Source organism: Mesoplodon densirostris, chromosome 2, assembly GCF_025265405.1.
Source record: "Mesoplodon densirostris isolate mMesDen1 chromosome 2, mMesDen1 primary haplotype, whole genome shotgun sequence".
NCBI classification, from domain to species: domain Eukaryota; kingdom Metazoa; phylum Chordata; class Mammalia; order Artiodactyla; family Ziphiidae; genus Mesoplodon; species Mesoplodon densirostris.
The window spans coordinates 59,408,416-59,425,207 of NC_082662.1; the positions used below are offsets into that span (position 1 = coordinate 59,408,416).

Consider the following 16,792-nt stretch of genomic DNA (forward strand, 5'->3'; position numbering starts at 1 on the left):
TTTCTCTAGGAGATAGCCTAATCTTGGGCCTTAGTAATTAACAGAAAGGAATAGGATGGTTAGTTGGTCTCAAAGAACAAGGTAAAAAGAAGTCAACTACAACAAGGGAGAAGAAAAATACAGCAACATGTATAGGAATACATAATTATTGACTAAGTGTCGTAGAAGATTGCTGTGTGAACTAAAACGTTTTGGGACATTTCCATTGAAAACTCAGAAAGAAGGAATAATGATTGGGACAAAGAAGCAACAACTAAGTTAGTGATTCTCAAACTGCTCTTACAGAAAACCCTTGTGTCTAGTCCCTCACCTAGTACTAAGGTCCCTCACCTAGTACTAAGATCCCTTACTAAAATTATGCCACATTCTTCTTAATTTCCAGAAGAAATTAAGGTAATATACTTTTCTAAATGTTTTTATTTTATAAATCATTCTAAAACTCTGATAACTCATTTGTATTATAACAAGTTAGACGATACCTGATTTATCAATTATATATTTAGTTATTTTATATTTAATATCAATATTTTGTTATGTTCCTCAAAGAGCACACTGACTTCTCAGTGCTTTGCCATCTGACCTAGCTTGCAATTTACTTATCTTTGTGAACATAGGCTCTTTTCAGGTATTCTTTGAGGCAGAATATCTGCTGCTTCTGAAACTCGGGCTTACAGGAGCCTTGGAGCACAGTAAAAGCAAAGACATTGGAATTGGCAGAACCAGGATTAAAATTCCGTTCTTGGCACCTACTGGCTCTGTGAGTTTAAACATGCTACTTAAACTCTCTGAGCCTCAAGTTTTTGTTTTTTGTTCATAGGATTGTTTGAAGATTAAATGAGATAATGTATGTGAAGTGCTTAAGCATAGTATTTGACACATAAGAAAATATTGTGAGGTAACAAGAACCCTGGAGTCTTGGCGCCCCTTGGCGCCCCTTATTCCTAATTGTCTGATTTTTCAAGAAATCAGCCTCTGTATCTCTTTGTTTTACATATCGGTTTTCTTAGTGGAGTGAAATAGAAGGGTAGGTATATCTATTAATATAACCTTTAACACTTTAAATTGATAAAAATAAGTTGCTAATTGTTTTTGGTTTTTTTAATGTTAAGTAACTCATTTGTTTATTAGTTAACAATGCTTTTGTAAACTTAAGTCCAGGTTTGGCAATAGCCAGATGTGGGGATAGTTTATAGACTATATATGCCCAGCATTTGCTATCTCCCATTACAAGTTTTGACCCTATTGAGTACAGCAGTATTCCCCAGCCATGAGGCTAAAAATAGATTAGCTTATACAAGTTACCCACTGGATTATTTTTAATGCCTTTCATAAGAGTTTTGTATGTAATTTTAATAAACTTTGCTTTTTATACTCTATCTTTGAATTATTTCAACTAAGTAAGTTAAGGACAACTGCCTTTATATTAGAATATATTTTCATGGATATGTGATAAAATAATATTTGAGTTCAACTGTATTTTCATTAGACCGTATATTCAGATGATTGTGTATTTCACATGACTGTATATTCATACTCATTGGTTCTGTTAAATATCAATCAATTGATTACGAATTGATTTTTCTCACACAAAAGATCATTCTTATTTGATATGACCATTTATTATTTACCACTCACGTTTTGTTGGAAGATTACAATACTCTTCAAACATTCCCCCCCCACCCCCCGTTTTGCGGTTGTCACTGTAAATATATAGAAGTGAAACAGTAAAAAATAATCCTTAAAGAAGATATTTTGTGGGGGGTGATAAGTAAGGGCAAGAATTTTAGAAAACAACAAATAATACTTCCTGTGCATAGCTTTTTGTGCATAGCTTTTCCCTCGTACCTTTACTTGACGTATCCAGCTTCAGATAACATATACATTAAATTAATATTAATAAGATACACATAATTTGGTTTACCAAACTGTTTAAAATATTCTTTACCAGGAGGTTCAGCAACATCAGATGACCATGAATTTGATCCATCAGCTGACATGCTGGTTCATGATTTTGATGATGAACGCACATTAGAAGAGGAAGAAATGATGGAAGGAGAAACAAACTTCAGTTCTGAAATAGAGGATCTTGCAAGGGTAAATAACAATGAGAGCTAGAGAATGAAGTGGTTATAACTTTTCTGTGGAGAGAGGAAACACTAAATTTTAGTTCTCTATTTTATTTTGGGGAAAGTGGTATTATATATAATCAATACTGAAAAATTTTATGTGGTCATAGGTGTGATAATTTAAAGTTGGAAATTTTTTTAAAAGAACTTTATTATGTGAATTAGAATTCAGTAGTTACTTTGGTAAAACATCACAGATATTGGGTCAAAAATATCAAAAAAAGGGTACTAAATTTCCTCTTACATACCTTCTGCCTTCCCCCAATTACTGCACCTTTTATTTCACTTTTTTCTCTACTTAACTCTCAGAGGTATTAACACAATTTACTATTCCCTTTTTTTTTTTTTTTTTTTTTAATTTTAGAGCACCCACTGTCGTTTTCCCCATCTCCTTGTTCCTCTTCAGTGTCTTTTGCAAACTCGTCTTCCTTTCCTCAAGGATTAGATTCGGAATTTCCCAGTTCTCAGTTCTGGGTTGTGTTTTCTTCTGTCTGTGGATCAGTGCTCCTCAGAATACAGTATGAGGGTCAGCTGCATCAGAATCACTCATGGACTCACTAAGAAATGTGCATTTGTATGCCTCTCCCCCAGGCACACTGAATCAGAATGCGGGGCGAGGTGGGGGGGCTCAAATCTACATCTTCACTAAGTGTGCACACCAAGTTTAGACACTGCTAAGCTAGGTGGTTGATCTCATTTAATCCCATGGTGTCTGTGTATGCTCAGTAGTTCTTAGTTATTTGTCTAGCATTAACCTATTCCCTGTCTCCAGTTTTGTTTATCTAACCACCTGCTTGACATTTCTGTTTGGATATCTCAGTAGACATCTTTACATTTTAAATGTCTAAACAGAACTATTGATTGATGTTCTCTTTCCTCTGCCTGTTTCTTCCCTGTATTCTCCATCTCAGTAGAAAGTGGTACTACTATTTACCTTGTTGCCTGAGTCAGAAACCAGGGAGTCATCTTTCTTCATTCTCAATATCCATTCCTAAATAAACCTATCATTTCTATCCAGAAATATCTCTGATCTGGCTCTTGTTCCATCTCTGCTGCTACCCTCAAGCCCAGGTCACCATCATTTTTAGCTTAGACTATTACAGTAGCTTCCTAACTGGTTTTTCATGTCCTCTTTTACCACTCTTCTCTCCAATATATTACCACAGCAACAGTGATGATCTTTTCAAAATACAAATCAGTTTATATCAGCCTTCTATTTAAAAAACTCTTCAGTGGCTTCTTGTTACACCAGAAGAAAATCCAGACTCCTTGCCCTGTCCAGCAAGGCCACCTACATGATATGGTCCTTTATCCATTTATTACAGTAGTTGTATAGCTACAGTAGTTGCTTTTGTTCTTAGATGTGCTGTTTTTTTCACACTTCAAGGCTTTTCAGCTCATTCCCACTCCCTGGTATGTGCTTTCTGAGTCTGGCTCCTTATCCTCTCAAGTGTGGGCTTAATATTCCCTCCTCAGAATGGCCTTTCCTGGCCGCTAATTAGCTTTTTTTAACCACTGTACCCCATTCAATGCTTTCTTTATACCTAATACAATTTGTAATTTTATGTTTGTTTAACTTTTTTGTCTGTATCCTCCTTTAGTTCCATGAGAGGAGGGCTAGTCTGTTTTATTCACCAGTGTATTTCATGGCACCTAGCAAGAGTGGTCACTCAGAGTTTTTGAATGAATGAATAAATCAGTTTGGTATGCTATCATTGAAAGGTATTATGTATACAATCTGCTGAACTCCATGACAAAAAGAACATAAGAAATAAGACATATGCCAGCCTTTAAGCATTTGGAGTACATAATGTCATCGAAAAACGAATTCTTATACTTTTACAGTAGTAAAGATTAATCTATGTTTCAGAATTTTAGTTTAGAACTTTTTAAAGTGTACAGTTAAAGAGCTGGAAAAGTAGTCTTATTAAGTCAAATCTTGTCAGGTGATCCCATTTTGAATCATTTAGTGATGAAAGCTGGCTTAATGCATAATACCTAAGCAATTCAATATTTTATTAAGCCAGACAACAGAACTGATCTTGAGTGGTAATGGTGTAGAGCTGTTATAAAAGCTTTTCAAGGTTGAGTTAAAAAGAACACGAGGAATCTGGAGTCAGAACTATTCTTTAGAAGAGGCTGGAAAGCCATTCAAAAAACTGGGATAATTTGCTTGGATGATTCAGAACCTAGGTGAACATCGGAGGAAACGACTGATTTAACAATCAGTCACAGTGGCCTCATATATTCCACTTCATATATTCATGAAGTGGAAATGCAATTATTTTTAGTTATTTGCCTGTATTTCACAGAAACTTATCACTTTAGATATATTTTCTTTTTTCTGAATAACCCATCCATGGGATAAAAGGTAAAGGAAGGAAATCGTGTATTTTCCATTTTTTCACATTCTGTGTTACTCAAGTAATTGAGTAAGTAATTACTCAAGAAGAGATAATCAAGTACAGGTCAAAATAGGTTATGAAGTGGAATGATTATTGTTTTATTTCAGAAAATGGGCTACTATATTTGATTAGTACAAAATTACTAATGGGCTTCACTAAAATTTTGGTCGTGTTATGGTCTTTTCCTATTTTCTCCTTTATTCTCCCTCCTTCCCCAGTCCCTTACAACCCCCCAAAATTTGCTTTCAAATGACCCTTTTTTAGGAAAAAGTAATTAAAATATACAAAGGGAGAGAAAGACAAGGGAACCAATCTTTTATCATTCTTTTCAACCAAACAGTCTTAAACCTTCTCAGAGAGTACTTACAACTTTTCCCAGAGTAATTAAGGCTTAGGTGTAAGTAGCACATAATCACCAGTGCTTTCATCTGTAGCCTAGAGCTAAGCTACAGGGCCAATGTATTGGATTTCCTATAGTTGTAAACTCTTTAGGTCCAGACCAAACTGGTTTTTGTTTTTATTAAAAAGGTGAGCAAGATTTTGTCATTGATTACTAATTTGCTTCTATAGAAGTGAAACATCATAGTTGTGTCAGGAATTGGTAAGGTAGTTTATGCCTGGCACTTTGGTTGCATGAAATGGACCTTTGATGTAATTGGGGCATAATTTTGACAGTTGATTCATTCAGGAGTTATCCGTAACTGCAGTAACCTCTAGTTGTAAGTTCATTCACTATGAATTCTAAAATTTCAGTGTAAACTAGCTTTTATGCGTATTGTTATGTTTGTATGCATGAATCTTATCAATATAAAATATTTTAGGTAAGTTTAGCATTTAAATGTTTTAAGAGAATTAGATGTACAGGTTAGAATTTATTAGTGACCTTAGAAGTGTCAGAATCATTCCCATAATAAACTTTGGTTTGCTGGGAATGGCAATATGCAGGTTTAACTCTGTTTTTCAAATGCACTCTAAAAACCCATGGTCTCACTTTGAACGTAGCAGTCTATTTGGGAGAAGAGGGATCCGGATCAGCTATATCTTTATGTATTTATAGTTTTGAAAATCACATTATAACAGTGTTAATAATTAACACTTTAAAGTACTAGACACATTTCACCCAGTGAATCTCCAGAGCTAGAGAATAAAGATTAAAATGTGAGAGACTGAGGTTTTTTTTAAGTGTACACACCACATGAATTATACATATAAAAAAAAAGAAACTCCAGCATGGGGATTATAAAGAAGAGTTCACTGCCTTCATCTCTTCATAGTTTATTCTGTAGTTAAGCCCCAGCCCCAAGAGGTTGGTTACCTTAGGAACCAGCACTCTTGTCCAATCTGGATGTGGTCTCTTAAGCCTTCCTGGCTGAAAATCAGTCTCTTTCCTTCTTTCCCCCAACTTAATAAGTATTTACTGGTAAGTCACAACAGGTATAAAAAGAGTACTACATCCATCCACCAAATGGCCCTTCAACGGCCAACACCTGGTACCACGTGCAGTCATTGCTAAATGACTGATCCCCTGGTGTGAGGGAGAGGGAGCCACCTCCTGTGCAGCTAGGAGACGGATACCACTCCAACCTTATAATGCTGCTGGTGGTGCTTGGTAATGTTACCCTATTGTTGTGAAGTTTAAGGACAGATTTAATTTCAAATATAATGTTTGTCTTTGAAAAAGTCTATATTCTTTCCACCTCCAGCTAGTCTCCGGTGAGCTTATATAGACGTGATTGTCCCTTTTTTTGTTACAGTGCTTAGACAACTTATTTTTTTAAAGCACAATATGTAGGTATAGTCCACATGGCTGATTTTTATTCATCTTGTACTATGTCCATTTTCCTTCTTAGAGTCTATCAACTTCTTTCCTTACTTTCCCTTACTTCTTATAGTCTATCAACCCAGCACATCTTATTTCACTCTCCATCAGGATGATGTACACTTAACCTAGGATCAGGTTTTGAGGAAGCGAGTGTATATGCATATGTATGTAAGGGCACTGTAAAGCAGTGAGTCAGACTGTACTTCTTACCCAGTGTGTAACTTTGGGCTAGTTACTTAACATTATTAAACTTCAGTGTTGTTACAAGGATGATGTATGTAAAACATTGAGCACAATGTCTGGTACATATCATCACTCAATAAATCTTAATAGTTATTCATAAAATTCTCAAAGAAATCTGTAACACCCGAACGGTGGAGAACCACTGTACTTGACTCAATTTTCTTTCACTCTGCTCCTTCCATTTCTGAACCCTTGTATGAATGGGAACAAAACACTCTGACACTTTTTGTGATGTTTCAATTTGGGGAAAGCCCCTTAGTACCTGGTAGAGCATAGACTTCGACAGTATAAGCTAATGAGAAAGTCTCTGGAACCAGGTGACTGATGGGCCCTAGTATAATGTACTGTCAGCCACATTTTATTCATCTTTTAGTCTTTTTTCAGAAGGAAATAGCAAAGAACATTTGCTTTACAGGATAGCATTACTTTTTTTTTGTTTTTGAGTTTTTTTAAATTTATTTATTTTATTTATTTATTTTTGACTGCATTGGGTCTTCATTGCTGTGCATGGGCTTTCTCTAGTTGCGGCGAGTGGGGGCTACTCTTCGTTGTGGTGTGCGGGCTTCTCATCACGGTGGCTTCTCTTGTAGAGCACGGGCTCTAGGCGCACGGACTTCAGTAGTTGTAGCACGCAGGCTCAGCGCAGGCTCAGTAGTTGTGGCGCACGGGCTTAGTTGCTCTGCTGCATGGGGGATCTTCCTGGACCAGGGCTCGAACCCATGTCGCGTGCATTGGCAGACGGATTCTTAACCACTGTGCCGCCAGGGAAGCCCAGCATTACTTTTTATATCAAATATTTGGGGACAAATAACAGGAATCCATCTTGAACTACCTTAGGCAAAATGAAGATTTAGTTTTAAGGCTCGTGTTAATTTCATTAAGGGCAGGGGGATATCTAGACCTCACGGACTCAAGTGCCAACAGAACATATTTTCTGTTTCTGCTTTTTTACATGGTGGTGTCCTTTTTCAGACCAATTTTCTTCATATCTTGTCAGTTTTCAGGCTCCTAGATTTATTGCTTGAGATATAGCCTATATTCTTTAGCTGCTATTGGTAAAATTCTGGAAACAAATTATGGTCCAGCTTGGGTCATGTGCCCATTCCAAATGCACGGCCAGGGAGTACAGTGATTCTAATTGGGTTAGATACTATGAGGTCCAGGAGGTAAGCTTTCAATCAAAATACATGCTTGGAATGGAGGAAAGAACACTTCTGGAAAAAGATGCGTGTAGAAGTAGAAAGAAAGGATTGGGTAGCAGGCAACAAGATACGATACTTGAATTTAAAACTGGGGATTCCTCAGCAAAGTTAATTTGAGGTTTTATTGTAGTTGTAGCCCAGTGTTTGCTCTAAGGGCATCACTTTATACCTTAGATCAAGTAAGATATTTTTCATACTATGTGGGTCATGATTGTTGCTTACTGACTTGTTGCTTACTAACTTGATATTGGGCAACAGAAATTAAAAGTCAATTCCAAAGAAAAGCATAATACCACTATATAGTCTTTGTTTTCAATATTAAGAATTTTCTTGATGGAATAGGCAAGGATATTTTGTTTACATGTGATAAAACCCACCTAAAACCAACTTTGACTGAAAATAAACTTTTTAGAAGTTTGTTAGAACTTCTTTAGAACTTTATTGTTTTTATTATTTTTTCGGTGTCATACGAATGTGTATCTGGGTCCAAGGAATGTCTGGAGCCAGAGATTCAGCGTCACAAGGACCTCTTGATCACTCTTAACCCATGGTTAAATCCGTTGATTCCTTCTGCAGGGTCTCTTGAGTTTTTTCTGTACCACAACCACTAATTTGGTTTAGGTTCTGATTATACTCATATGAATAACAGTGGATTCCAACTTGGCAAACTAAATTTCTCCCTGCCTAAGTCCATCTTGAATATTTTGTCGTGTGCATAATTTTCCCTAAGCTGTTCCATTGGGTCAGTCACTGTTCAGCAGCTACTCTCAAATGAATCAAAAGGTCAGTCACTGTTCAACAGCTACTCTCAAATGAATCAAAAGTAGAGTATAACAGATCCCTTTAGAAACTGAATAAAACTAGAGAAAGTAGGTAAAAATACCAGCCCTAACTTTTTTTGGTTACTACAGATACCCTCTATTCTAATCAGGATAACCTGCTTATTCATTGTTTGTTTCTACGCCTGCGCAGTTGTCATTTCCTCTGACTTTTCTCTCTGCCAGTTCTGTTACTGTTTTTCAGATTCAAGCACTTCTCTTCCAAATGCACTATGGTCAGCCGCTTCTGACTCTACTCTGTTCTCTGCTTAGTCAATATTGGAGGTGTTGCTAAATTTTTCTTTGAGAAATGAATTTTTATAAAGCAAGTCACACTTCTCAGATGTGTATCCAAGAGGGAAAAACCTTGACCTCACCATGGAAGTCAGATATTCCACTTACCTGAAAATGGTTTAAAAAAAAAAAAAATCTTTTCATGGAGTTGGTGTATCACTTACCCTTTTGACACGTAATTTAGCTATCTATCAGCTGTTAGTGATAAGCTTTATTAAAGATAATGATCGCACTTTATTACCTCCCACTGGAAAGGCTGATTTGCAGTTATCTTATCTAGAACTGTGAGATAAGTGGTTCTCCAGGTGGTCTCATACCAGCAGCATCAATATCACCTGGTACTTTAAAAAAATGCAGATACTTAGGCCCCACTTCAGCCTTACTAGATCAGAAACTTTGGGGTGGGGTTCAGCAGTCTGTTTAAGTAAGCTCTCAAGGTGATTCTCTTGCCCTTGAATAAGACAGACCAAAGGTAGAGAACTTGAAGACATTTATTTGATTGGTAATCATACCTCTTTTTTGTGATCTCTCAAAGTATCAGTTAACTCAGTTGTAAAAATTAGAGGTAGTACTAACATGTTAAGGTAGTCTTAAAGATGAAATAAATATTATGAAACAAGCTGTTTATGAATTCTCAAGGTCCATGTAAATGTTAGTTGCAAACCTACGCTAAAGTGTTTTTCCTGGTTTGGCCCTTATTCATAATATTGACTTCGGTGGCTTGGTCATAGAAGTGACTTCAGTTGTTAAACCTGCTTCTGATTTGTGGTGCAGAAGTTTATGGAAAGTATGAGCTGGGATTAGGAGGTCTAGGTATTATAGTAAAGCCTCTGCCAGTGCATGATGTTTCTCTCTGCTTGGTTTTCTTATTTACATATATAAAGGTAGCACTGTCATCTGGTACTTTTAAAGATCAAATAAGATAGTGTAATATTCTCACTCTGCTTTTGTTAAGAAAAGAGAAAGAGATAGTGAAATCAGAGGACTTATCACAAATGCCTGGCATATAGAAGGCACTTTATGGCGGCTATGTGTTATGATTTTTATATAACGCTCCTTTTCTATATCTTTTTCTCATTTTATTTCTTTCTTGATTTTGAAGTTCTGTTTTCTTAAATCCTGACTCCTAATTCCCAAATTTCTGTCTCCTGTACCAGATGCTTGGTACTGGACCACATATCTGCAGGGACTAGATCCTTGAACACTTCAAGCACTGTCTGTGTTATTGCACTTTGAGAATCACAATACGAGATGTCAATTAAGTATGCCAGCTTGTCATTGATTTCTGTTTCAGAAACAGATTCACAGACTGATTTATAACTAGAATATCCATTTACAGTATGAAATAGAAGTGTTAGACAGTATTTTCTTCCTATAAGAAAATTTTTTCAAATTATAATCATTAGTTGCTTTTTACACATGAATTCTGAGTGATGGGAGTTAACTGTATGGTCTAAGTATTTAGTGTCACTGTATGATCTAAGTATTTAGTGTCACCAGGTTATATCGTCCAGTCTGATGTATTCATGCCCACTATAACAGTGTATTTAACACACGGGCTAGACTTATTTCTATCCATGAATGAGGCTACAAGACTGCTGGAGAAATACAAAAGTCTTGTTTCATGATTATCCTTTTTCTAGGTTCTAAACTGACTAACTCAGTTAAATTTTTCTTCAGAGTGTGTATGTGTGTGTCTGTGTAAAATTTCCTTTTTATAATCAATTCTGTCATGTTTCCCTGATACTTTATAATGCTTGATTATTGATTACAGTGAGTACCTTCTGCAGAAAGCTAATTTCATTTCATTACATATGGATGTTTCTTCATTTCACCTTCAGGAGGGTATGTTTTTTGTGATGGTTGGGGAAGGTCCAGGTCCCTGGCTGAGGCAGCCTGGTATATGATAAGTATGGGCTTTCGTAATTAGACTTGAAATCTGGCTTCACTACTTGTAACTTGTGTGGTTTTTGGAGAAATTGCTTAATCTGCCAGCCTCAATTTCCTCATCTATGAAATGGAGATAATACAACAGTTTTGTAAGATAGATAGTAAGGATTCCATGAAAGGATTTTATATGCAATTATACATAAACCTAGAAAAGAATATATACCTAATGTAATCCAGTATCATTCATGTATGTCATTGCTGTTTTAGTTTATTTGGGCTGGGCTATGAATTTCATCCCCCTTTCTGGGTTTGTTAACTTAGTTTACAGTCTATTTTCTGATAATTCTATTTCCCCACTCCCAGATTATATATGGTACGCTTACTAAGTGAGCATCCATACGTAGTGTTAACTGAACATTGGTGTACATTCACTGAATTGATGCAGAAAAGAATAGTAAAAGCCTAGGATTTTCTTAGGTTTCAGAATTATATTCAGTTTTACCTTTTATGATTTGAGAATTCTTCATAACATTTCTAAGAGCATACTCCACAGATTTGTGAATTATAGGAATATGAAATATCACCTATTCAGAAATTAACTTTTTATTTTGTTCTATTTAGGAAGGCGACATGCCAATTCATGAACTTCTCAGCCTTTATGGTTATGATAGTACTATTCGACTACCTGAAGAAGATGAGGAGGAGGAGGAAGAAGAAGAAGGTGAAGATGATGAAGATGCTGATAATGATGATAATAGTGGCTGTAGTGGGGAAAATAAAGTAAGGTTATACACATATATTTTTATTCCTCTTGAAGTTAAAGTTTATTAATACATTCATTTTGACTGCTTATTTCTGTAATCTGTTTTTACTCTGACTTTAAAAGTAATACATTTAAATGTTAAAAGTTAATATAGATATACATAATACAAATTGGAAGTCCCCTGTAATCTACTCCAGAGAAGTGATAGTTTTCTCTGTGTCATTCCAGATTTCTTATCAATGCCTAGTCTGAATGAATTTGTATGAACTTTTTTAAAAATGCTATTTTTTTTAAGTAATAAAGGCTAATTGGCAGTTCTGTATTCACTTTTATTTTGTTTTGTTTTGAAATAAGTTTAGATGTACAGAAGAGGCTCAAAGATAGTACAGAGTTTCTGTATATTCTTCACTCAGCTACCCCTAATGTTAGCATCTGTGTAACCGTGGTCTATTTATTAAAACTAAGAAATCAACAGTGGTACCATACTATTAATTAAACTACAGACAATTCAGATTTCGTGAGATTTTCCACAGATGTTCTTCTTCCTGTTCCAGGATCCAACCCAAGACACCATTTAATATATTTATTTTAGCCTTCCAGTTGTATTTGGAATACTATGACCTTTCATCTGCAACAATCTTCTTTTTATCTTAGAGATTTAATTTATTATTCCACAGGAAGAGAATATAAAAGATTCCTCAGGTCAAGAGGATGAAACTCAGTCTTCCAATGATGATCCATCACAATCTGTTGCTTCTCAAGATGCCCAGGAAATAATCCGTCCACGTCGATGTAAATATTTTGATACAAGTAAGTGTTATTAGTTACTATTTTTTGGATACGATTTTTACTGCTTAATATATGCCTAAAATTTTAGTGGTTTTTTTTCACTACTCTGTTTGAATTCATTGATTTTGAAATCTTGCTCATCAGTAATGGGATTTTGTTCTAGATTATTAGTTTAGCAGTACTGGGGCCCTCTTGTCCATGAATATACTACAGTAATTACTGTGTCACTATGACGCCCGATTCTGAGTGTGTTCCTTTTTTCCCTCTTGACTGTTCTTTAGTTTGTTTCATGGTCATCTTTTTTATTTCTCGTAGTCTTTTCCTCAGTTTTTCATTTTCTGCTTTCTTTGCCTCTCAGCCTTGATATATTCATAAGCATTGCTTTCTCTAATCAATGGCTCCCAAGTCCAAAAAGTGGTTGACTTTTGAGGTAGGAATATGTTATACAAAGAACTCCCCTAATTTTTCTACAGTTATGATCTAGTCAGAGATGACCAGTAGTCAAGACAACATTTAATATATGTATCTTGAATATTTGCATGTTTCATCTGCTCCATAATGTTTCATTCTAAGCAGGAATCCTTACTCTGGAAGTAAGATAAGAAAAAGTTAACCATTAGTGTTATTAGTTTAAATATGTGGTCTAAATTTCTATACTTTAAAAAGGAAAATAGTTGAAGAACAATAACCTCTCATGAAATGTGGTAAAGTAATAACTGATTAAACATGGCTACTTCTTTGTATGAGTGACTTCTGTTACACAGTTTGTTTAGAAGTGAATGTAGGGCTGCTAATAATAATTTTATTGTGAACTTTGATCACAGATATGGTCCAGCTGAAAAGTATATCAGTGCACAGAGAGATTAGTTACTGAGATAATTGTTTGGGGGAAATGTGGTATTTTTCCCTTAGTTAAACCAGGAGCAGATCCATTGCCAAAGTTTGCTTAAAAGTGGGATACTAAGTGACTGCCTCTTGAAATAATATTTCATAATTCAAACTGGTACTTTAGTTATGATGTATGCATTGAAGCTACAAATATACTGCCTATCTTAGCTTTTCCATAGGGAGAATTAATTTCTGTATACAGTGTTACCCTTTTGAATTTTGTGTGCCATTTTAGAGTTGAGAAGATGCTGACAGTCTCATGGCTTTCAGATTTCCCACCCCTTTATGTAAATACATTCTTAGTCCAAAATGTAAACAAACAGCAGCTTGCCTGCTCTGAATAAAACAGAAGTTGGGAAGACATACATACCCTCTCTTCATGCGCTTCCCCCAAAGTGGTGCTACAGAGTTGTCAGTGCTTTAAGGAGCACTGTTCAGAAACCACTGTTTTGCCCCAATTCTTATTTTATAAGGGAAGAAACTGAGATCATATAATTTATTCTGTCACCAAGCTGTTGGAAGGAGAATTAGGCTTAGAAACAGATTATCTTGACTCTGATTCTCAGATTTTTTCTTAAAATTTTTTGTAGGAAATCATTTTATGAAAATACATTGTCTAAGAAGATTGTCCTAGAAGGTTTATGAGTTTTGTTTTTTTTGTTTTAACTGACAGGGTATTATTTGATTAAAAATATCTTGACCTACCTCTGCAAATACCTTTTGGCATATTTAAATATTTGATGGTAGATATAAGAATGGATAGGATAAGCAATCATTTTATAGTACTATTGTCTTACTTATTCTAGATAGTGAAATAGAAGAAGAATCTGAAGAAGATGAAGATTATATACCATCAGAAGACTGGAAAAAGGTAGTTAGAGCCATATTTTCCCAAAACTTAGATAAATAAATATTTAAAAAGCCAAGTGTAATTATTCTTTTACTAAGTATAAATATTGATAAAATTGAAGTAAGTCTTTTTGTGACATATGAATGTTTAGACTTTCCCTTAATACATCCAGGTGAGAAAAATATTTACCTTTTTATAAATAAAATAATGGTATAGAAAAAAATGGACTTTTTTGAGCAAGCCAGTACTCAAAGCAAGATTAGAAATCCAAATTTCTGAACCACTACAAATTACACTTTTGTTAGCTACACTATAGAAAGTATCACATGTGATTTTTTTTTTTATACTTGAGAAAGCAGTTGTGGAAGCTTTGGTATTTGTTAAGTAAATTTTGTTTAATAAGTTAGATTACAAGTTTTTCCATCCCATATTAATGTCGATATTTACAACTCAGAGTATATTGTGTGAAGAGACAGATTTGAGCTTCGGTATAACTATCCATAATTAATTTCTAAAATGAGTCTAAAGATAATATATTGACGTAGTCTTTAAATATAAAATTGTATAACATTGTGTAGTTAATCACATGGTTAAATTGAAGAATTTTAAGCTGTTGCAAAGCAGTTGACTTATTAGGAAGATTTATCAAAATGTTATATAGAATTGATCAGGGCAAATCATTTATATAGAAGAGATGATGTCATTCATGTTGAGATAGGTGACCTGATACTTCTCTTAAAATCTCCATTGAGGTTTTTTAGTGTTCTTTTTCATAGGTCTGATTTTTAATTTAGGGCATAAGCAGTCATTTATTTGGAAGCAGAATAGCCCAAAATATCAAATTGAGTGGCCTTTCTGCACTTTTTTGAGTCATGATTGTTACTTAATTAGTTAATACTTTTGAGGCTTCCCTGTGTTTTGTTTGTTTAGTTTGTTTAAAGTTGTCTGGTTTGGGATGCCTGGGGCAAACTTAAAAAGAGCTAACCTCCTTGTGGATTAAAATAAGGGAAAATCTCTATATTTAGAGTTTCAGTTGGGAAGAATGAAGTATTCAAATGAACTTGGACTGTGCTACCCAAGGATTCTGGGCTTCAGCCAGAATTGATCTATTTATGGGTTTCCAAAGAGACGTTTAGAAGAGAGAGACATTAGTGTGGGTTGGAGTGGTAAGGAAAGATTATCCCAGTGCCGGATGTGTTAATTAACTTGAGTGAGTAATGAATGAATGATGGTACTGAAGACACAAAAAAGGATCACAGAAGTTACTATTTGTGTGACCTATTTGAGCAAGTGTTCTTCCATTTTTTTCTGATTCCTACATCATGTAGAAATTAAGATGAAAACTAGAAACCTTGGGAGTCATCTTAAACTGTTATTTTCTACCACACATTCAAGTGTATTTACCTTATCTCCAATATAAATTGATTTTGTATTTGGAGTTTCCCAAGAGAGTATTTGATTAAGCCTTGAATTTTTTTTTTTTTTAATGAAGCAATAAAAACTCAGGAGGGAGAACATGGGGGAGATGAAGCCTTTACTGCTAGGGAGTATTAGTCCCTTCCTCAGGAAAAATATGTAATAAAGTAGGCCGCAGTAAATCCAGATTGTCTTATTTTAGTGAGATTTGTAAAAAAGTGTCAGGATTCAGAGATTCACCTTCTAAGGCTTGTAAGATGAAATTGAATTTTTATAGAAACTAGGGTAGAGGAAACAGCTTTGAAATCAAACCTGAGTTCAAGTTATAGCTCAGAGTTTACTAGTAGTGTGTTCCTGAGGAAATTAATTTTGTTGAGTTTCATCTCCTCAAATACAATATGGGAATGACAAATTCAGCCTTATCGAAGTTGGTGAGGATTTAATGAAAATTTTGCATAAGATACCTGGTACATAATGCTCCTAAATGCTGTTTTCCTTCCCTTCCCTGCAGAACAAATTAGGTGAAAAGAAGTTATCTGAACTCAACAGGAAAAAGGAAGTGTCTTATCTTTATACCAGTTGAGAAGTTATCAACCTTGGCTTCATGTTAGAATCACTTAAAGAACTTTTAAATACTGATTACCATGGTTTTCATCCAGAGATTCTAGTTTAATTGGTCTGGAATGGATCCAGACATCTATATTTTAGAAGCACCCTAGCCAGGGTTGATAACTTGACTATTTATTCTCTGATAGGCATAGGTGAGTAAAGTTAAAAGAGCCACAAGATGTGACAATAGAGTAATCTTTTTTATAGTGAAAGACATAAAGAAAATTCCTATATATGAGTAGAGAAAATGTGAATGGGGTATTTTTAGAAAACTAACTGGTTTTCCTGTACAGGTGCAGCAATAAATTTATTACATAGAACATGTCTTTGAAGTTATACTAGATAAAATGAAATTCTAACAACAGTGGGAAACAATAACAGGAGAGAGAAACTTTTCAAATCCCAAGAGTTATTTAAACTTACTAGACCATGATTTTGTACCTTTCCTGCATAAGTCTTCATTCTGAAAATGTAGTAACTGTATTATTAACATTTAGCCACAGACAAAAGAGGGCCCATGTAGTTAATCTTGGTCCCTATGTCTTGTACAATCTCATCAGTGGTGATTTCTCATTGTCTTTCTGAACAGCCAGTTTCCCCTAATCTGTGTTTTGACTATATAGATTGATTACCAGATTTCCTAAAATAAGATTTAATTACATTTGGGAGAAGTTACG

At 34.9% G+C, this 16,792-nt stretch overlaps 1 protein-coding gene across 10 annotated transcripts in view; it reads left to right on the forward strand.

Moving 5' to 3' along the window:
• The window catches only part of MIER1 (MIER1 transcriptional regulator), a 56,375-nt gene that overhangs the window by 15,843 nt on the left and 23,740 nt on the right, over positions 1 to 16,792 (forward strand). For 9 of the 10 annotated variants that reach the window (XM_060089933.1, XM_060089924.1, XM_060089926.1 and 6 more), the window contains 4 exons: positions 1,949 to 2,094; positions 11,422 to 11,580; positions 12,241 to 12,373; positions 14,047 to 14,111. In XM_060089933.1, coding sequence (XP_059945916.1) covers positions 1,949 to 2,094; positions 11,422 to 11,580; positions 12,241 to 12,373; positions 14,047 to 14,111 — 503 coding nt within the window. Of the gene's footprint in view, positions 1 to 614; positions 758 to 1,948; positions 2,095 to 11,421; positions 11,581 to 12,240; positions 12,374 to 14,046; positions 14,112 to 16,792 lie in introns of all 10 variants that reach the window. The other variant, XM_060089930.1, reaches the window with a different exon arrangement.